At 39.2% G+C, this 22,820-nt stretch overlaps 1 protein-coding gene across 2 annotated transcripts in view; it reads right to left on the reverse strand.

Moving 5' to 3' along the window:
* The window catches only part of LOC122670871 (B3 domain-containing protein Os07g0563300-like), a 31,420-nt gene extending 10,914 nt beyond the window's left edge, over nt 1–20,506 (reverse strand). For both annotated transcript variants that reach the window (XM_043867899.1, XM_043867891.1), the window contains exons 1-8: nt 20,342–20,506; nt 18,653–18,734; nt 18,360–18,458; nt 9,770–10,115; nt 9,283–9,685; nt 8,932–9,028; nt 7,909–8,083; nt 6,472–6,551 (exon numbers count right to left, since the gene is read on the reverse strand). In XM_043867899.1, coding sequence (XP_043723834.1) covers nt 6,472–6,551; nt 7,909–8,083; nt 8,932–9,028; nt 9,283–9,685; nt 9,770–10,115; nt 18,360–18,458; nt 18,653–18,734; nt 20,342–20,469 — 1,410 coding nt within the window. In that variant the 5' untranslated portion in view covers nt 20,470–20,506. The remainder of the gene's footprint in view (nt 1–6,471; nt 6,552–7,908; nt 8,084–8,931; nt 9,029–9,282; nt 9,686–9,769; nt 10,116–18,359; nt 18,459–18,652; nt 18,735–20,341) is intronic.
* Between the last annotated feature and the right edge of the window lie 2,314 nt (nt 20,507–22,820).

Below are 22,820 nucleotides of genomic sequence, written 5' to 3' on the forward strand. Positions count from 1 at the left end.
GAGATTTTGTGCATTCTTCTCCGATTCTTTGCCGCATCAACGCCGGAATCACTAGCAAATCATTGAAGCTTCCTAGCACATCCTTGAAGTTTGTTCTACAATTTCAGGTAAACCATGTTCTCCAAAAATGTTTTTTTGAGAAAAATATGATCAATACATGTTAGTTAGTGATGAATTTATTATATGTTAAGACACCGGAGGCCGATCTACAACCTCACGAAGTCACGATGCCGAATTTTTTTTTCATTATATCTATTATTATTTTATTTTTCTGCTTCAAAATTTTGATTTTCCTATAACAAAGGTCTAAAAAAATAGGGGTTATGTAAATTGTATGGGAATCAATTAAATATATGTTAGACACCATTGGCCAATCTATGGCCTCAGAGTCTCGAAAATAGTTTTATACCAATAATTAATTATTTTAATTTTCTAAAATTATGAAAAGTATTTAAAAATTCAAAAACATTGCAGCTATGGAGGACTATACTCGTTTCTTCTCCCAGACTATGACATGACATTCATATGTCCTATAGTCAGAGGACAATGCACGTCGGCTCCATCGGACTACGAGTGGGATCGATCCTAGACGGCGTAGTAACTATTATTAGTAGACACTTAACTTGTATTAGGAGAATATATTGATGTCATCCAAATTATGTATTTAATATTATGACTTATGAGTTGACTTTATGTTTGTATGATTTACTTGTTTAAATTGCTTATTATGTGTTATCGAGAGTATGGGACTCTCGGTATTAGCGCCTGGTGCTAATACCGAGAGGAAAGAGAAAGGGCAGCTTTGGTATTAGTGGTTTGTTTTATTATTTGGGTATTTACTGTAATAGCCTTTATTTTATGCGTATTAAGTGATGTTTTGAGGGAAGACTGATTTAATTTCTTCTCTCCAAGGTAATACAATCTTGGCTTCTCTCCCTCTCTCGTTTTCTCTTCTTCTTCTTCTTCCCCTTCTTATTTTCCTGCTGTAATTCACATGGTATCAGAGCTATAGGCACTGTTACAGCTCTCGGTGGGATTATTTTTCTCCTTTTGGTAGCCTACAACTGAAGATTGAAGTGTGTGAGAGAACTTGAAGACTTGCGGTTTCTTCTACTCTTTGTTTGAAGGGGTGCAGCACCCTATGCTGTATTTTGGGACTGTTTAGAGACTAGTTCATGATATAACTTAAGAACTAGATCTTTATGGAGGTATTTTATGGCGTTTGATGGAGTAACGAGTGTATTGGAAGCTGAAAATTAGAGTCGACCTCACTTGTCAGGGTTTTGAATCGATTTTTCAGGAAGGAAGAAAAATCAATTTTTACAGGGTTTGCTGGAATCAATTTTTTGATCTTATTTGTTAGATTGGATTTTTTGGAGTACTGGACTGTTTCAGCCATTACTTGGAAGCAGAATTTAGGACAGAATTTTCATGAAATACCTTCTCTTTACATCGATCTCTGTCAAGGTTTTGACAAAATCGGTTTTTGTCAAGGATTTTAAGGTTCGAATTGATTCCAGAATTATTTTTTTCTTACTATTTACATCTTTACTCCATCGATTTGATCTTACATAATGGGTGATAATTCAAAGGCAGTGATGACTGAAGTTTTCTCTTCCTCCTCCAATCGTATCACTGAAAAGAAATTGGAGGGGATTACCAACTTCCAACAATGGAGAAAAATTGTTATGTTGGTTTTGACAGGATGTGATCAGCGGGATCACTTATTCAAGACTAAACCTGATGATGACCCTTTATGGGATACTGTTGATGCTAGCATCTTGGGACAGATGCTGAATTCTATGGACCATCAGATTGTTGATTTGGTGACACACATTGATACTGTTAAGGAGTTGTGGGAGTACCTTAATGTTTTGTACTCTAGACAAAACAATCTTTCCCGCATTTATGAGTTGTCCCAGGAGTTTTATAGGGTTGATTGGAAGGATCGTCCTTTGACCCAATACTTTGCTGATTTTAAAAGGATGTATGAGGAGCTTAATTCACTTCTTTCTATTACTTCTAATGTGGAAGAAATGCAAAATCAGCAGGAGCAGTTGGCTGTTATGGGTTTTTTGGGAGGACTTGGGGGTTTGATTCAATCTGTTCCCAAATTCTTGGTGGTGACAAGGTAGCCACATTGTCTGATACTTTTTCCAGAGTTTTGCGTGTTTCTCGTGAGAATTCTCCTGCTGTTGATACATCAGCTTTGGCATCTTTTCCACTCAACCGTGGGCCCAATAGTGGGGCTGGTCATGGTGGTCGTGGTAATAGTGGTGGTGGTCGTGGACGTGGGGCTGGTTCTGCTAAACCACCTACTTTGGGTACTCAAAGTACTTCTGATGTTCGAATTTGGTGAGGACTTGTCACCATTGTGGTTGCTCAGGACATATCCAACGTTTTTGTTGGAAACTTCATTGCAAACTAGCTCAGCAACAGTTTGCCAATTTTGCTACAACTACAAAGTCTACAGCTTCCGCATCTCCACAGCCTGAGGGAAAGATTGTGAAGAAGTCTGATGAGGAATATGCCCATTTCACTCAGTTTCAGATTTCTCAGTCAGCCCAGCCTCCAACCGCCACCTTTGTTCAGACAGGTAATGCTACTGCCTGTATTTCGACTGCTACTCCTCGTCCCTGGATCAACGATTCAGGGGCTTCGGATCACATGACTGGGGTTTCAGGTATTCTTTCTTCCTTCCAAAAATCTTCTTCTAGTGTTACTTTAGCTAATGGTTCCTTAGCTAATGTGACTGGTATTGGTATTGTTCATGTTACACCTTCTTTATCTTTGTCTTCCGTTCTCTATTAGCTTGATTTCCCTCTTAATCTTTTTCCTGTTAACCGATTTACCAAACCCCATAACTGTTTTGTAACCTTTTTCCCAGACTCTTGTGTATTTCAGGATCTTACAACGAAGATGATTGGTAGAGGTCGTGAGTCAGAGGGCTTTACATACTTGAGGACACTTCATCTATGACGTGTACCGGTGTGGCGTCATCCCATTAGATTCATTGTCGTTTGGGTCATCCTTCATTGGCGAGTTTAAAGCTTCTGGATAAGCGTTTTCGGTCTCTTTCTAGTTTAAATTGTGAGTCCTATCAGTTTGGGAAACTTCATCGTGTGCGTTATCTCCCTAGAGTCAATAAACGGTCTGACCAACCTTTTTCTTTAGTTCATTCAAATGTATGGGGTCCGTGTCCTGTCACTTCTACTTTGGGTTTTCGGAACTTTGTTACTTTTGTTAATGATTATTCCAGGGTTACCTGGCTTTATTTAATGAAAGATCGTTCAAAGTTATTTTCCATCTTCTGTGCCTTTGTGAATGAGATAAATAATCAATTTTCGACTGCTTTGCATATTCTTCGTGGTGATAACGCTAAAGAATATTTTTCTGCCCCTTTTGCTGAATTTATGGTCCAAAGTGGCATTATCCATCAGTTCTCTTGCACTTACACCCCACAACAAAATGGTGTAGTTGAGAGGAAGAATAGACATTTAATGGAAGTTACTCGTTCTCTTTTGTTTGAGATGAAAGTCGCTAAATCTTTTTGGGCTGATGTTGTTTTGACTTCATGTTACCGCATTAATCGCATGCCATCCTCTGTTTTAGGTGGTGGAATTCGCTGTTCTTTGTTGTTTCCTTCTATGCCATTGTTTGTTTTACCACCACAAGTATTTAGGAGTGTTTGTTTTATTTGTGATCATAGTCCAAGCGTTTCAAAGTTGGATCCTATGGCTCTCAAGTGTATGTTTGTTGGTTATTCTCGCACTCAAAAAGGTTATCGTTGGTATTCTTTTGAGTAGCAAAAATATTTTGTTACCGCTGATGTTTCTTTCTTTGAGTCTACTCCTTATGATAGTTCATCTTTTACTGTGTCCGACTTGGATAATGATCTCCCCGTTTCCGTCGTTTAGTCTCTTGTTCACCATGTTCCGTAGGCTGCCTCATCACCGGCACCTCTCCCTATTGTGTTTCAACGTCACCAATAGAAAGTATGGGCTCCTCCCGCTCCTGCGAATTCTGTCCCATCTACTTCTTCGCCGGCAGATCCTTAAATAGGTAATTCTCTTTCTCCTTTGGAACCTCCTTCTGATCTTGATATTCCTATTGCTCATCGTAACTTTTTCTCCTGTAGCGAAGCTTGCTTCTGTTAGAATTCTGATTTCTCTTGCTGCTACTTACCATTGGCTTTTGAATCAGCTAGATGTCAAGAATGCTTTTTTGCATGGGGATTTGAATGAAGAAGTTTATATGGAGCAACCTCCTGGGTTTGTTACTCAGGGGGAGGCTGGCTTGGTGTTTGTAAGTTGAAGAAATCTCTGTATGGGCTGAAATAGTCCCCTAGGGCTTGGTTTGGCAGATTTACTGAGGTTGGGTTAGAATTTGGGCTGACACGGTGTGGTAGTGATCATTCGGTGTTTTTCTGCCATTCTGGTGCGGGGAAAATATTTCTTGTGGTTTATATAGATGATATAGTTATTACAGGAGATGATGTTTCGGGTATTGAAGGTTTGAAGATTCACTTGCAACAAAAATTTCAGACCAAGGATCTGGGAAAGTTGGAAGTACTTCTTGGGTGTCCTTAATCTTCTTTCAGAGACAGGAATGTTGGGTTCTAAACCTCTAGATACTCCGATGGATCCCAATTTGAAACTTACTGTTGATGGTGGTGATGTCTTACCTGACCCTGAGAAGTATCGGAGGTTAGTTGGGCAGTTGAATTACTTAACAATGACTAGGCCTGATATAGCCTTTCCTGTTAGTGTGGTGAGTCAATTTTTGTCTGCTCCTCGAATGTCTCATTGGGAGGCTGTTATACATATTTTACGCTATCTTAAAAGGGCTCCTGGACGTGGTCTTCTCTATAGTGATCATGGCCATGGATGGATAGAGGGTTTTTCGGATGTTGATTGGGCAGGATCTCCAGTTGACAGAAGATCTACTACAGGTTATTGTGTGTTTGCTGGAGGGAACATGGTGTCTTGGAAGAGCAAGAAACAGACATTAGTTGCTCGTTTCAGTGCAGAATCGGAGTATAGGGCCATGGCACATGTTACTTGTGAGCTGATGTGGGTGAAACATTTATTGATTGAGTTTGGTTTCGTTGATGATTCTCCAATGCGGTTGTGATGTGACAATCAAGCTGCTGTTCATATTGCTTCAAATCCTGTGTTTCATGAAAGAACGAAACATATTGAGGTAGACTATCATTTTGTTCGAGAGAAGCTTCAACAAGGGCTGATTTCTCCTTGTCATGTTCGTACATGAGAGCAACTTGCAGATGTATTTACTAAGTCTTTGGGGAGTGTAAGAGTGGATTATATTTGTAACAAATTGGACATGATTAACATCTACGCTCCAACTTAAGGGAGAGTGTTATCGAGAAGTGTGGGACTCTCGGTAATAGCGCCTGGTGCTAATACCAAGAGGAGAAAGAAAAAGGGAAGCTTTGGTATTAGGGGTTTGTTTTATTATTTGGGTATTTACTGTTATACCCTTTATTTTATGTGTATTAAGTGATGTTTTGAAGGAAGACTAATTTAATTTCTTCTCTCCAAGGTAATACGATCTTGGCTTCTCTCCCTCTCGTTTTCTCTTCTTCTTCTTCTTCCCCTTCTTATTTTCCTGCAGTAATTCACATTATGTTCTCTAGTACTTGAACTGATTCGACCGTATACTACCAATCAAGGGTGCAAATCCAAAACACCACTTTGGGTGACTATTTTTTACAATTTGAACATTTGCATGTGTTTATATAGCCTAAAATAGGGTTTCCATGAAGTTTCAGACCATAATATGGCCTAAAACCCACATAATCTTGCAGAAAAAATACCAAATTTCGGCGTGTAAAATTTCGGTATCTCGGATATTTCGATCAGGCCGAAATGGCCTGCCGAAACGAGATTTAATACTATGACCATCAGTGATGCAAACTGGAACCAGTTACAAAGAAAGAGAAACAAGAGTGTTAAAGAGTATTGCTATTATATTAGTGCTATTGCCAGGGGGTATTTTGGGTATATATACTACTGGTTTTAAGAGTCTTTTATGAAATATCTAGTATTCAGGGGTATACTTGTAATTATTTGGGATGATATGTTATATACTCCATCATTGTGATCACGGTTAGGTATTCAGCCAAAACCGGGAGCCTGCTTTCTCCTCGAGAGGCTGCAGTATCTTCTTCTCCTCTTTTTTTCCATGGTATAAGAGCCAGGTTTGATCGGTCACTGTAATCTTTTCCTTCCTATTTGAGAGGCTTTTATTAGAGTTACTCTTAGTGGTGTGTAACCACCTATTGCTGGTATTTTTTATATTACCATGAAAACCCTAGTTATATTGTATGATATGTTATATCATCCTGCAAAAGAAGGATCTGCATGAAGTATCAGTGACGTTATTCTTACTATTATTTCAAACCCCCTCCCCTCAATAAAAAAAAGGGTTTGTCACTCTTATGAGCCAGACCTGGTCAGATGGTGGAATATTTGAAGCCTTTCTGAATCCCATGACCAGCTTTCCTTCTGGATCAATGCGGCTGAATGTTACTGAAAAAACAACTAATTATCAGATCCAAAATAATCATTAGCAATATACTCACACAAAGCAAGGCAAACACAAATACATGAAACATTGGAATCGGAAGTTCAAAAGAATAGAAGGGTTGAATCTCCGCAGAAACAGATTCATGGCCACAAATAACCAGAAGGTGGAAGAATGGAATTGAAGGAACATGAAAGTTGAAGTGTTTGGAAAGCTACAGAATGACTTTGAAGCCACAGCTTTGCATGATATGACTACAACAAACATTGTTGCTTACAAATGACAGAAGCAATGAAAATAGACCATAAGTCAATGTTTTAAAGGGCAAGGAGAGAGGGAAAATGTTGAACCATGAAATGCATAACGCATAAGCCTCAAAGTTCAAGGTTACATCCCAACAGTCCCCTATCTTTTAAGAAGCAAACATTAATAAAAATTAAGATGATAAACCAGAAAATATACAAAATGGTTCAACCATTATGAAGGAGGGGAATTAAAACAACACGACAAAAGCCTCCACTAAGATTGCATAAAAACTTGGAATAGGGAAATATAATGCATATCTGAAAACCAAAAACCAAATGACATTTCAGAGATCCAGTTATCAGTTTATATCAATAATAAAAATCACAGCTTTCCATGAAAAGAGACAGTTACAAGGAACTGAACAAATCATTACACTACCAGCAGGTGGCTCTAGCACTATTAGAGAATCCATTTAACAAAAATACACTAGTAGAAAATCCAACAAGGGTGTACCCAGTGCATGAGGCTCCCACAACTGCGGGGTCTGGGGAGGGTCTTAATGTAGGCAGACTTACCCCTGCTTCACGGAGAAGCTGTTTCCTGACTCGATCCCGCAAACACTAGGCCACAATGGAGCAACCTTACTATTCCGCCGAGGTCCACCCTAGCACTAGTAGAGAATCCATTTAACAAAAACATAATCTAGAAGATTCTCTCTCTCTCTCCCTCTCCCTCCCTCTCCCTCAGTCCCCCACCCTTCTGCAGGAAACTCAAAGGAAGTTGAATGCCAAAAAAAAAACCTTTGATAAATGAGGCATCCGTTTAAGCAACTAAGAGGGTATTGGTAAGTGATCATGTTTACAGACAATCTTGTGAAGAGGAACCTATTTTCGATTATGGAAGCCACTCTGATACAATGTCTGCACTTCATCCTCTGAAGTGTGATACCCAAAGGCAGCCCCTCTAGCCTCAAGCCCTCAAGGTGTCATCCTAACATGCCGCTTCAAACACAGCCAGTAGCATACGAGTTCTAGATAGATGAACTCATCGACTAACACGAAGAATAAAAATAGGAAACAAGTATGATGTCGAATTCCAATTAAATTTGGTAGATACCTGTGTCACCTGCTTGCAATTGCATTGACTGAATACATGGTGTCACACCCTCCAAAACATACATCCTGCTGTTATTATTGGGCCAGAAACGGAACTGGAAAACCCACTCTTTGCCTCTTGCATCCTGGACTCTTAAAGGCAACCCTTCTGGCTGTGAAATTGCAGGGAAGTAAGCCTGTCCATAGAAAGTGTTTATCAATAATAGTTGTTGGATCCAGAGCCAAAAGAAATATAATGCATGTGATATACCTCATGTGATTTGATGAAGACATTTCAACATGTAGCAATAATAAAGAACAAAGACGATAGATCTTACAATGAAAAAGCCCAAAAAATCTCACATGGCAACAAAAACAAAAGAACATAACTAACACCACCAAACAGCCAACCTGATCTTTGATCCATATGATTCCACAGATCTCATTCGACAAAATAAAGTACTCAGAAGAAAATATACTGAGGTCAAAATAAATTCAAAATATCAAAAAAATGCAAACACTGCAACTACAGCACCAGAATTGACAGTTGCATTAGAACATTTGACACTTGGCAATCACAGCCTCCACAAATGCTTTGGAATGAACATTAAAGTATGATACCATTACCAAAATAAACCAAAATTGGAAATAAACAAAAAAAAAAAAAAAAGAGGTCCAAATCACCAAGGTTCTTTTCCGAGCATCAGCAGACCAGTTAAATACATTCCAAAAGACGAGTTCAGGGAATTGTCGACATGAAACTATTCGGATTCCTCAATAGTAGTCAATGCTGATCTTAACATTTGGGGACAGAGAGTGGAATCTAATTCCCAGTGGGGAATTTTTTTGCCTTTTTCTCGCATCTCTTATAGAATAAATACGGGACTTGTAGCATTTGTTCCAAACTACAGAAAGGAGCTACATTCTTAAACTATAACACAATGAATTTAAAGGCACTAATATTGAACACATTTCTATTTTTATACATAAAATATTGAATACAATTAAAGGCAAATTTAGAAGAAAAAAAAAAGTACATGCTCACCTCTGCACATTTTTTTGGGAGTACCAAACGCCCTATTCGCCCTGCGTCACTGGCACTTAACATCTTCTCAAACAAAGGAGTGATGACGGAGTTTGAGCTTCCATATGGTCAAGGTTCATAACATGCTAAATTTTCAGAGAACCACAAAAGGTAGGTAGGGAATATCATACAACGAATTATATAGCAATTAATTTTTAGGTTTCAAATCTAAAATAATATATAACCCTACCAAAATATCAGTGTATCTGAGATCAAATTCTGAAGCTGATTTTATCATTATGACTATTAATACATCTAGAATTCTGCCCAGAAATCCATTGATGTCAAAAGACCACATAAAATAGTGGATACTCTCCTGAGATTTGTTGCAACTCTTGATCAGTTATCCTTGGCCAGTATCGTGGAAGTAACTGATGTCTTCCCCTTGTATCCCCACGAGGTCTTCCATTGCGTACTTGAGTTTCAGCAGATGATTCCACTCCATTATGCGGACCAGCCATGAATGGCTTTGTAATTGCAGATGGAGGCATTAGTCGTTGTGATTGAGATCCAGAAACATTGCTAGGACCATTTGTCTCATTACATGATGAAGGTAAACCAAAATTGACATGTAACGATGATGTATCATCCTTTGGAAGAGACTGCACTGAAATATTTACACTTGGATGTGCCTCATATTTTATTCCTGCTGCAGGAGTGTTCTTACCAGGTTCAACAATCACTCCTTTTTTCGTCTCTACCGGATTGTTATCTCCTGCAAAACAGCATTAGTGTTACAAGCCATCCAGAACCATTTCTTCTCTATGGAATGTACTTAGTGCAGGTGCAGTATCAATACCAGCATTTTCATTTGCAAATCTTTCTGGTGGAACAAATTTCAGGCTGCTAGATGCGACTTTTTCAGATGGATCTTCATTTCTCGTCTTCTCCATGGCAGAGGCAGATGGGCGCTCACCACAAATCCGTTTATCAATCCCATTTGATCTGTCAATCTCATAAGGCATCCTTGGATGTAATTCAGACTGAGCCGTAGCTGTATTCCACAGATTGGGTGCATGACGCCACTGTGCAGCAACTGCACTTGACCCAGAGAATTGATTCCAGTTTTTAACAGAGAGATCTTTAAGTCTCTCAGGAAGGGGTAGATGCAGAAAGAAAGGGGAGGGCCACATAGGGTTTGGTGCCTGAGAACAAGATACAAACAAATTATTGAACATAAAATCATAAATCATACTTTTTATGAAACCAGGGGAGGGTATGAAGAATTCCAGCATCGGGATAAGGCAACATGGAAGAACTACCACTTGCAAGCAGGAATTTTACAATAACTAAGGAGTTTGAAATGGATGAGCCCCAATAGACTGGACATGAGATTAATGATGGCAATATTTGTTAAAATGTTATTAATTAAATAATAAACATTATCCAAAGGGAGTAAATATAGTAAGCGTAGTGATGGAGGAACTTAGATCCCATATAGATAACTGAAACAAAGAAAATGTATCTTGAAATTTCTACAAACTGACACTGCAATAATAAATTATAAAGCCTGAAAGGAAAAACTGAAACAGTATCTCAGTGAAAGGAATGCAGGAGGCATAGTAAAAATATACTGGTATACCATTCTGCTCTCAGCAAAGGTCATAGACTCATAGAGACAAAAAACTAACAAAACAGAGCATGAAAATGTAATATAACTTTTCACTTTTACATCGGATCAGTTCAATGCCATTATCAAGTTTCCTTGCAACAAATAAATAAAGAACTAGTCCCTACTTGTAACTGAGCACTTAGAAAACGGTATATTATGCCAAGCCATCATGTCCCTACTGAAAGTGTTCTTAATTATTGGATCAAGCACTCACTCAACCTCTTTGTTTCAAAAGCTACAAAATATAAGGCACAAAAGGCTTTTCTTTCAAAAGATGGCAAAATCTCGTATGAAAAAGTTTAGGAAATACGGAGTAATCATTGACTATGTCATCTGGCACCCGTAGTTGTATTACTCGGTAAGTTTAATTCAGGAATCAGCTGATCCACAGGAGATCAGTCACTCACCTGGTTAACTCGCACCTCCGGGAATTGTTTTCCAATTCTGTGGATAGACTGAGAGGGCTGGAAAAACAAACTTGAGTTAATTGGAATATCATCCAAGATGACTCAACAAAGATTTTAAAGTAAATTTTTCCTGAAACCTTTGTAACCCAATGTCGAGGCTGGAAAACAAACCTGAGTTATTGGAATATCATCCAAGATGACTCAACAGGGGTTTTAAAGTAAATTTTTCCTGAAACCTTTGTAACCCAATGTCCTATTCCAGTTTACCCTTTCCATTCTTCCAGAGTGCCATCCACCCCCAACAACTCTCTCTCTCTCTCTCTCTCTCTCTCTCTCTCTCTCTCTAAGTCAGTCATAACTCATATACTGATTATCAGGTCACTCATTTTAACTATGTTGGAGTTGGGGTTTTACTTTTCTCCTCAATAGTTCAAAGGCTGTAGAGTAGGATTTTTTGGGGGTGGGGAGTATTTTCCCTATTTGCCTGGATTTTCCCTATACATTTCCTCATTTCTGGTTTTTCATAATTAAAACTTCTCATCATCGGTTCACCAATGGACTTAGATCTGCTGACCAGCTAAGTGGTTGATTTCTGAGTTTTATAGCACTGAGATCTACATGACATTGTACCCAATAATGCCCCAGGTACTGAACTTGTACTTAAAGAGTATAGTTCTCTCCACAGTATCATTGATAGTCTCTCCTTACAGTATTGAAATTTTAACGTAAAAGAGAAGTAGTATACAAAACCTCATTACAATATCCCAATTGAAACATCAAGAGGTAGTGAATACCATCAAAATGAAATGGGCAAGAATGCCTCTTGAATTCCAACTTTCAAGCATCAACAACAACAACAACAACAACTCAGCCTTAGCCCAACTAAATGGGGTCAGCTACATGGATCCTTGCCCTCCAACCAGCTCTATTCGACGCCATACTTGATAGAAGGCCTAAGCTATCCATGTCTTTCCTCACCACTTCTCCTAAGGTCATTTTAGGTCTGTCACTGGCTCTTTTAGCTCCTTCAATCTGAATCAACTCACTTTTCCGTATCAGAGCATCCAAAGACCTCCGTTGAACATGACCATGCCACCTCAAACAACTTTCTCATAGCTTATCATGCATCGGAGCTACTCCCAAACCAGCTCTCTAATATGATCATTCCTTTATCCTTCCTAGTTTTACCACTCATCCATCTCAACATCCTCATATCCGCTACACTGAGTTTATGTATATGATGCTTCTTAAATGCCCAACACTCCGCACCATACATCGCATCTGGTCGTATGTCTGTCCTATAAGATTTTCCTTTAAGTTTTAAAGGAATACACCGATCACACAACACTCCGGATGCACCTCTCCACTTCATCCATCCTATTTTAATTCTATGTGAAACATCATCCTCTATATCACCTTCTTTATTTATGATTGAGCCAAGATACCTAAAATAATCACTTTGCAGAATCTCCCTCATCAATTTTCACCACCTCATTAACCATCCTAATGTAACCAAAGTTACACACCATATACTCTGTCTTCGTTTTACCTATCTTAAAACCTTTTGATTCCAAGCATCAAATAGAGCCAATTTATTTATTCAAGGCCCACTTTCCATTTATGTCACCGACTATTAGTCAAACCCAATCAGGATAAGGCGATGAATAAATCAAACTTGAGCCTCTCCCAAGACGAAAAAGCACATTTTCACCCTATTAGAAAACACGGAGGAAGGAGAATTGAGACAAGAAGTTTGAGACTCTAAAATGTTCCATTGCATATCTTGTTTCTACTTCTCCTATTTAAAAATTAACCTCTTCTTTAATGATTTTTATTATTCCACAACTACCTCCCCCCCCCCCCCCCTATAAGCCATTTGATGCGAACCTGGATTCTGAACCCTTAAATTCGGGATCGCTATGGGCCCACAAAGATAGCAAATAACTCAATTTAACAATGGGATGAAAATTTTGCAAATACCCTAAAATATAGAACCAACAACAAAGAAGATTACAGTTGTGTACGAGACTGTAAATAACTTCTTAGCGGGGGTATAAATGGAAACTAATAAAAAATGGTAAAGGGTAGGGGGTAGGGGGTAGGGGGTATTTATGGAAGACAGAAAATATGGGTTAAAAGCAATGAAGGGATGGTTGTCTTCTTCCTTCGACAACAGTCCAGCGCCAAGGGTTTTCGATCGAAGGAGAGTTCTCCCTACAAGAGCTCAAATCGACCTGAAGCTTAGGAATGTAAATCGCAACCAAGGACTCTATAAAACGCAGGTAAGAACAAACCTACACACTCACCTTAATAATATGATAGAGCCTCTGAAAGCTTGCCGGCGGTACTTGCAGGTCCAGATCTGCAAATGGTTGGATTTCTCACGATAGTGGATGAATGGGAGGGATTCTATGGGTTCGATCACCAAGGGAAGGTGTTCTTCGACCAAAAACTCAGGCTCAATTGATGCAAATAAGCCACTTAGAGGGATGATTTTATTGAAAATAAGCTTTGGGTTGGGTTATGTAGGAGTTGAGCTTTTGATCCCATGGGTTTATTTTGTAATTGGCCAATTTAATGGGCCTAAAATATGGGTAGAAAATAAGAAAACGGGATTTATTTCCTTAGTTTAGTTAGAGCCCCATTTTTTAGTTTGTTTTCTTCATCATTTCACTTTCCTCATCATTTTAGGTTACCTTATTAGTTAAGGATAGGGTTAGACCTTTCCTTTTTAGTGTCTAAGTCTATTTTTGAGTCTTCTATATAAGTTTGTAAGGGAGGCCAGCATTGAACACGAATTTGATTAATGAAATATTGGCTTTAGCCTTTGTTAAAATCCTGAGATAGGTTGGGTGAGATGCCCATTCCCTTCCCCATCCCCTTCCATCGGTTATTGAATCCAAACCCTAATTTTGTTCAAATTGAGTTCAAGAGTTCTACAAGCTGCTGGGATTTCTTTCAACTAATTGTCACATTGATTTCTTGAAGATTATTACATCAAGATTATTGCTGCTTCAACAGGTTGCAAATTTGTGGTTTTTTTATTTGTTACTTCAACCAAGGAAATTGTTCCTTCGTTTGAGTTTCCATTGTTCTCTTGGTTCCCATATTCTTACTTCCCATTGTTCTCTTGGTTCCCTCATATGATTTTTGTTTCCATTGCTCTCTTTCTTGTTCTTTGGAGATTTTTTTTCTTTTTGATCCTGCCTGGGATTAGACCTATTCTGGTCTAGTCTTACATTATCAACAGATTGTTTATTAGAGAGTTCTACCAAGTTTTCTATCACCAATGAGTTTGACAGCCACAGAACAAAGGTAGGGAACAAAGGGAAGGATGGTAATGGAAGAACAAGAGATAATAGAAGAAAATAAAGGTAGAGTATAGATGGATTGTACCTGAAACGAAAGAGAGAACATCAAAGGAGGAGAGAGAAGGATGTGCAGCTCTTAGCAGCTAACAGTATCAACTCAAAACTTTTCATTCCATTATCTCTTTGATTTTTGGGTACATGCATGCATATAGAGAAAACAAATATCTCTAATTATCCCTATGCCTAACTACATCAACTCTCCTATTCTTAAAAGAACTTGACTCCGTCGAGTTAGGTCATGAACCCAAGATACCTTTATAGTTATCTTGACACTGGGTGGCACGTATCTCAGGAAAGACGGTCGACTACAACTCCATGAGTGGGGAGGGGAGAATGATCCATAACTAGAGGAGACTGGTTGTTGTTGCCGATGAGGCATGTCTAATAATGTGTGTGCCAACATCAATTACGTATGACCTTTACCTTGTTGGTGTTTCATACTTTCATGCACCATCGTAGAAAATACCAACATGTCATTGCCCAGGTCATTCTGAAAGAATGCCACAGTGTGCCAAAAGGGGTGACTAAGCAATAATGGCCCAAACTGTAGGTGAACCTGAGCTACTACACTGGCCTCTTCTCGAGTTGTAAATCCAAAACCTCACACATGGATCTTTTTGAAGAGTTGCTTATGTGGGAGGTTGAGTGGTCAAACAAAATCAATAGAGATAAAATTTGCCTTTGCCCCAGTATCAACTACTATATGAACATCTGTTGAACCATCACTAGACAGAAGAATTCTTTTCTGTCTGAAGAGGGGAGCTTTCTCAACTAGTCTACTAGAGAATGATGTAAGAGTAGCGGAGTAGCTTCCATCTCATCATCATGACCATAAAGGAGGACATCCACTGGATCTGAAGGAGGCTTAAGATATTCCACATCATCTTTGTTCATATTGGCCAACACTACTCCAACTCAACCATAGTCAGAGGATAGGTATTGTTAGGACACTTACTGGCAAAATGACCTTACCACAATTACGGCACACAATGCTCTTCAACGATTCACTGCCTTTGATAACCTCTAACTTCCTTTCCTCCATACTGCGGGGTTCAGGCTTCTTTTCTTCGATTCAGGATGGTCTATAAGCTCAAAAGTTTTGAGCATGTTCTTCAAATAATTGTACTTCTCTTTAGTTGTCTTGTTATAGGCAGCCGCCACATCAACTAACCTGAAATCACCACTGGCCAGCTCTACGAATCTTGGTACTCAATCCACTGATATACGAAAAAATCCGTTGTTGCCTCTTGAAGTCAACACCTCAAAGACAATTTGTGGAATTCTATCGTGTAGGAATCCACATCCTTGCTTCCTTGCTGAACATAACCGGTTTGTGAAATAGTACCTTCTCGTAATTAGGAGTGGTGAACTTCTCATTTAGAATCTGCTTCATGTCCTCCCAATTAGTAACAGATCTAAGTCGCCTAAAAAGCCTCGAATGTAGTACGTCATCCCACCATGAACATGCATACACAATAAACTTGGTGGGGATGAGCTCGCATTTTTTATCGTCCGGAAAGGATTTATAAGTGAAAATCCTTTCAACTTGAGTAAGCCAACCAAGAAAATCTTCTGGCCCCTTTTCACCACTAAACTCTAGAACCCTCAATCTCAATGCCAGTCCAAGTCTGAAAAATTGCAGTGTAAAATCCTGGGGTATAGCTGGATCAAGTTTCTGCCTATGAGCATGAGGAGTATCTTCGAATGGTAAGGTACCAAACTGAACTGATGTAGACGTTCCAGTTTTTTTTTGTTTGTCAGTCCTTCTCATGAAGGCACAAAACTCTGTAAAGAGGTTTTGTGTTTATTCCATGAACTTATCAAGCTTGGCCTAGTCTTCTGCTGACCCTCAGCCAGTATCCAATATAACTTGTGCAACTCGGGATTGGTGATGTGAGATTGTCCTGTCATGATTGGTAACTGCTAGAAAATTCAGCTCTGATACTAATTGATGTGATCCCAGATTCCGAACCAACAACAAAGAGGATAGCAATTCTGTAATTACCTTAAAATTCAGGACCAACAACAAAGAAGATTATAATTGCATACAAAGCTGTTAATAGAGGGCGGGCCTTGGTGCAACGGTAAGGTCGTTCCATTGTGACCAAGTGATCACAGGTTCTAGTCTGGAAACAACCTCTCTGCAAAAGCAAGGGTAAGAAGTATTTTCACCTGCTCCATTTCCTGCCCGCTCCATTTCCCCAAATTCCTTTAATAGAGGGGGGTGGACCCCACCCAGGCAGTGTGTTTAGGCAGCGCCGCAGCGGTAGGGTGGTCATTTCCGCCCCCCTCTATTAGAGGAACTTGGGGAAATGGACCTGCCCAGGAAATGGAGCAGATAAAGGTCTGGGGTAAGAATGCGTACATTATGACCCTCCCCAGACCCCGCAGTGCACTGGGTACACCCATTTTTTTTACAAAGCTGTTAATAACTTCTTAGAGGGGGGTATAACTGGAAACTACTAGAAGATGGCGAAGAGTAGAATAAAGTAAAGCATAGGTGGCATTTATGGAAGATAGAAAATATGAGTTCAAAGCAACGAAAGATGGTTGTCTTCTTCCTTCGACAACAGTCCAGCAGCACCAAGGATTTTTGATCAAGGAGAGTTCTCCCTCAAAAGAGATCAAATCAACCCGGGGTATAGGAATGTAATCGCAACCAAGGATTCTATAAAACTTAAGTAAGAACAAACCCACACACTCGCCTTAATAATAGGATAGGGCCTGTGAAAGCTTGCTGGCTGAACTTGCAGACCTGCAAGTGGTTGAATTTCTCACAATAGTGGATGACTTATGAGAGGTATTCTAGGAATTCGATCACCCAGGGGAAGGCATTCTTTGACACAAAACTCAGGCTCAACAGATTGCTTATTAGAGAAGTTTATCATGTTTTCAAACACCAATGAGTTCGAGAGCCACAGAACAGAGGTAGGGAACTGAGTAAATAGGGAAAAGGAAAGATGATAATGGAAGAGCAAGGGATAACAGAAGAAAATAAAGGTAGAGGCATTCTTTGACACAAAACTCAGGCTCAACAGATTGCTTATTAGAGAGTTTTATCATGTTTTCAAACACCAATGAATTCGAGAGCCACATAACAGAGATAGGGAACTGACTAAATAGGGAAAAGGAAAGATGATAACGGAAGAGCAAGGGATAACAGAAGATAAAGGTAGAGTATACATGGATTGTACCTGAGACGAAAGAGAGAAGATCAGAGGAGGAGAGAGAGGGATGGGCAGCTCTTGGCAGCCAACGGTATCAACTCAAAACTTTTCATTCCAAAATCTCTTTCATCGTTGGGTACATGCAAGCATATAAAGAAAACAACTCTCTCTAATTATCCCTACACCAAACTGCATCACCATCTCTCATTTCTACTGTTATTATTCTTTAACTACCCCTCCACTATGTATTTCTGTCTTTCTTATTCTTTACCTACTACTCCACTTTATGTGACCAAAGAAAAATAATAGAACTTTGCAAATTGTTTCTTTTTCTTCTTTTTGCTCTGTTTCTTCCTGTTCTCCGTGTGCATGAAATATACTTGGGTTTTAGGTTACCATGTCTGGTTTGAATTTGAATCTAGGAGATTGCAAGCTTATGAATGGTTTCAGTGGATTCTACACAGAAAAAAGAAGAAAACAATGTATCAAAATTGGAACTTGATGGACCGTGTTCTGTTGGGTCCAGATATTCCTAGACCCAGTTTGAAAATCAATCATTTTATGGCCCCAAAGCAAGGAGAGCTATTAGAATTTGTAAGGCAAAGAGGCTTATGAACAGACACTAAAAATAGAAGCTAAAGCCTGTGCATCATTGATAACACTCTAGCATGAAAATTTTGTTAAAAAAAAAAAAAATGATCAAGCAGAGACTCGAACAAAATTTAACTTCACATAGTGATCGAAATGAAATAGTGTTAGGAAGACAAAGGAATAATAAGAAGAAAAAAAATGAATTCTGACCAGAATGAAGTGTCAGAGAGAGAGAGATCACCCTGATGAAATTTTTATTAGCACATGCCATGCACTCAACTCCTCCAGCATCCAATAGTGCAACTGCATGGAATGAAACAATACATCCGCAGTGCACCCGCTGCAGGCAGGAGAGCAATTCCATTAGAAGATTCAGAACATAAATAATCATGATGTCCCCAAAAAAGAAAAGAAATATGCAAGTAAGGAGACATAAGTAAGTATTTAGTATCAACTTCTCAAAAGTAATTACATGCATCTACCAAAGGCCGAACAGGGAAATGTGAAAACCCATATGTTGAATTTTCAACTCACCTTCCCACATGATTCACAGCTCCTCCAACCAGCAGCATCTAAGTGAAAAGTTTCACAATATCTCCCCCCCTCAAATGCAGAACTAGAGTCACATAAGAAATATCACCATATAAATTATAAAGAATATAAATATTAAAAACAATAGAAAATACCCAATCAATGTATATTTTTATATTTCTAGATACCACCAGTTTTAACCGATTGGAAACAAGTCTTGGTCCTTTTCTTTTTTCTTTTTTTCCAGGTGAGAAAGAGAGAGAAATGTTGTCTCAACTCTGCTTTAAGATGGAAAACTTTAACTCTTTGAGCTGCAGAAGCATAGTGAAGATGGATAATGGATGCAAATCTATTTCACCAACACACTTCAAAATTGATTCTGTATCTATTAGAGATATTTCAACATATATTCCTTATGCACACCTAAGTCTTGCTGCATATGGGTAGCATAGATCTAAATCTACACTGTATATTAATATTGATGCAAGTCAATTCCAGTTTAGCAAAAAGAACAAAAGAATTAAACTTCCTCACCCACAGAGAGCAGCCCTTCTACACATACACTTCCATTTCTTAACTAAGGAAATTCTGTAAATAGGTGGTGACCAATTGCAAAAGAATTAACGTCTCTTGGTGGTGGCAAGAAAATATTAAGAATAACCTTGAAGTGAGCTTGATCAAAACATAATGTAATACCAAATGGAAACCTGTTCTAAGATTGTGACCACATACATGATACACCCATAAAGAGGCAGCTCGGATTCAGATGAGAGGATGCGCAAAAGAGCATAGGCTAATCAATTAGCTCATGTTTCTCATTACAGGTCAAACAAAAGTGAGAGGGAAAGAGAGAGTATTAAATGAATCATAAGTAGTTGACAGAAAAGTTACTCAAAGTTTGGACAAGTCAGACACACTTTAAAAGCCTCAGTTAAACCTAAAAGACAATAAAAATGAGGAGAATAAACCCAGAAAGGCGTGAAAACGCCTATCGCACTAGATAAACAAGAACCTGAAATAGTTTCAGAACCTAGGAATTTAATCCACAAGAGAAAACGACCAGGACAAATTTCAAAACAAAATCCATCAGTGCCAAACAACAATCTTAGAAACTGGCAAACAGAGTAAACAAATGATTGACCACAGAGTTCTATGGACATCCCCTTCTCAAGAGAAATACAGAAAACAATAGGAGGGAAAAGCCTCCAACAGTGGATGCAATACACGGAAACCAACCATTGAAGCTCAAAACAAACATTCCAAACTGAACCACTCCTCTCCCCCTCCCGGCCCTGTACTACTCGTTAACTCCATGCAAAACGAGCAGTGAACAGTTAAAGAAGCTTAGAAACCACAAGAATATAAAACAAAGACTTGAAGACGTCCATACAGGAACGAAGCTCAGTCATTCAGTGAAGCACTGAAGCTACGAAAAGAAAAATTCAAACCTTTAGCTTCAAGAAAACCCAATTAACTAAAGCAGAAGCCCAGAACAGCAACAAAACCACTTAATCAACATATAAATTGATCGCGGGACATATCAGAATCCCAAGAGAACCGATCCAAAAACTCCCAACTCACTTAAAATTGGAAGAAAAAAAAAAAGAGTACTTTTCCATAACATCCGAGAAGCAGACACACACACACACACACACAGACTCAAGAAAAAGAAAAACAATAAATTTTGCTTACGCGCATCGATCGCAAAGCTCTGCAAACTCTCCATTCCGAAGGCGCCATCCATTCCGGGGCCGCTCTGGTTTAGCATCTTTACAATCCGGATTGAAACAACCGATCTTTGCAGAAGAAGACGACGACATCAAAGCTCTCAAATCTTTGTTATAAGTACCGATAAAGACAAAGGCCAAAAAGAAGAAACAGATGCGAAAAAACAAAACCCTAGGGATGTACTAGAAAAGGAGGAGAGAAGTCGATGGTTGTTGCTGCCGTGATCTGTAATCATGAGTGAGATTAGACAGACACAGAGAAACGTAAAGAGCGAGAGAGAGAGAGAAGGGTAGAAGAGAGAAAGAATAAAACAAAAAAGACAAACCGCCTTTAAAAGAAGACGACGAGGCGTGCCGTCGTCGTCGTCTCTCCTCTTTCCCCCTTTCTCTCTCTCTCTCTTCTGCTTTCTTTTGGTTTTCGCTCTCGTTCCTCACACTTCTTCTCTCCGTCTTTCTTGTCCTTGCTACTCTCTACACTTATCGTCGTCATCGTTGTAGTCGTCAATTCCGGGTTTATCGCTCGCTTTCCTATCCATCTTTCCTCCCAGTTCCTGCGGTTTTATTAATTAATTAATATATTATTTAACAAAAAAATTTAATTAATATAATAACCAAAAAAATAGTAATAAAATACTATTATATTAAATAAGCATGCATGGCCCGCGAGCAAACGTCATGCAGGCACGTAAAGTTCAGTGAAAGTATCCCTCTCTTTCAACTCAAGGACGATTATTCCCACTCTCACGCGCAGAATCACGCGCTTATTACTCCTTACTCTCCCAACTCCTCTCTTCGGACCTTTATCTCTATATTTCTTGGACAGGTCCATTTCCCCAAGTTCCTCTAATAGAGGGGGGTGGATTGACAGAAATGATCACCCTACCCTTATCCGGGCACATTGGCCTAGTGGGATCCACCCTCCCTCTATTAGAGGAACTTGGGAAAATGAAGCGGGCACGAAATGGAGCAGATAAAAATACTCCTCTTATGTTTGGGTTATTGGCGGCAAAGGAATAACAATTGTATCCTTCGTTACCAAAAAAAAATAACAATTGTAATTAATTAACAATTATGGTACAATCAAACCCGCCAGTCTATGGTAGTAGGACTGGTGCAGTAACCCATGAGTTGAGTCACAGTTCCATTGGGCCATTAGTATCAAATGGTCAACATTATTATGTGATAATTTTATAACATAAAACAGCATGGATTACCGCTTGCAAACCCATCCTAAGCGTAAGAGTTTCATCCACAATTGTTGAGGAATGGAATAGATGATTTGTGGCAGCCAAAAGAAGCCAACCCAATTCATCAAGAATGAAACATTCTTAACACATAGCCTAGTCCATAAATATTTGGTGGCCCCAAAGCTTTCGGCCTGATCCTAGTCCACGGCAAGATGGGAGTGTTGTGATCTTGAAGAAGTTGAGGTAAGGGTTATAAGTCATAATCTCTTCCACGTTCATATTAACCATGGCTATACAAGAGTGAAAAGGTGGCACGGTCACTTTGAACACTCTAACATTTCTTTGCTTCCAAATCTCCCACATTAAGTTATACAAGGTAAATAATGTAAGACTAATCTGTAACAGAGTAATAGGAAGAATACCTGTTATCAGTACCGAGACACGAACCAGAGAAGAGAACTCCAAAGAGCACTAACAGGAACCAGAGACACGAACAAGGTGAGTTGAGTCGTATCTAACATATACTTTCCTTAAGGTTTTAGATGCCCCCACTTCTACAACGGGGTTGACCTTGCACCTAACCCTCCAAGATGAAACAACTCCTAAACGTATAGGTTGTAGAACCTAATACGAGTACTACGGATACCAAACGGCTATACTAGCCCTCTGTTTATAGAAGATACAGTAAAGTAAAAAATCGTCTTTGGAATGAACAATTGCAGAGACAAAAAACGAAATCTGTTGTATATATAATGACAGGCAATACCTGGTATTTATAGTGTTGGAGTACCCTTTCATGAAGGCATATACCCATACGAATGCAGGTGACCTACGTACAGGGGAGCAACTCTTACAAGGGAGGTGTGACAGTACGTGTTTCCTTCACGTACAGGGAGGGGGTGTATCTATTCATATACGTGTACATCGTATACGAATAGGCATGTATGGTTCAACCGTATAAATGAACCATGGCTGAACCAAACCGAGTTTTAAAATAAAAAATTAAAACTCAAAAGTGCAAACCATATACTATCTAAAAATAAAGTTTTGCCCAAACCCACACCCACACCCCGACCCCGACCTTGGCCACGACCACGGCCCGACCCGGCTCGGCTTGACTCGACGTGTGCGCGTAATTCAAAAGCACCCCAAGGACCCCCCACACACTAGAGAGTAGGGTGACTACCTCTCCAAAGGGCTCACACCTTGAGGAACCAACCATATATATATACCCCTCAAGTTACTCTCTCACAACCA

Source organism: Telopea speciosissima, chromosome 1, assembly GCF_018873765.1.
Source record: "Telopea speciosissima isolate NSW1024214 ecotype Mountain lineage chromosome 1, Tspe_v1, whole genome shotgun sequence".
In the NCBI taxonomy this organism is placed as follows: Eukaryota; Viridiplantae; Streptophyta; class Magnoliopsida; order Proteales; family Proteaceae; genus Telopea; species Telopea speciosissima.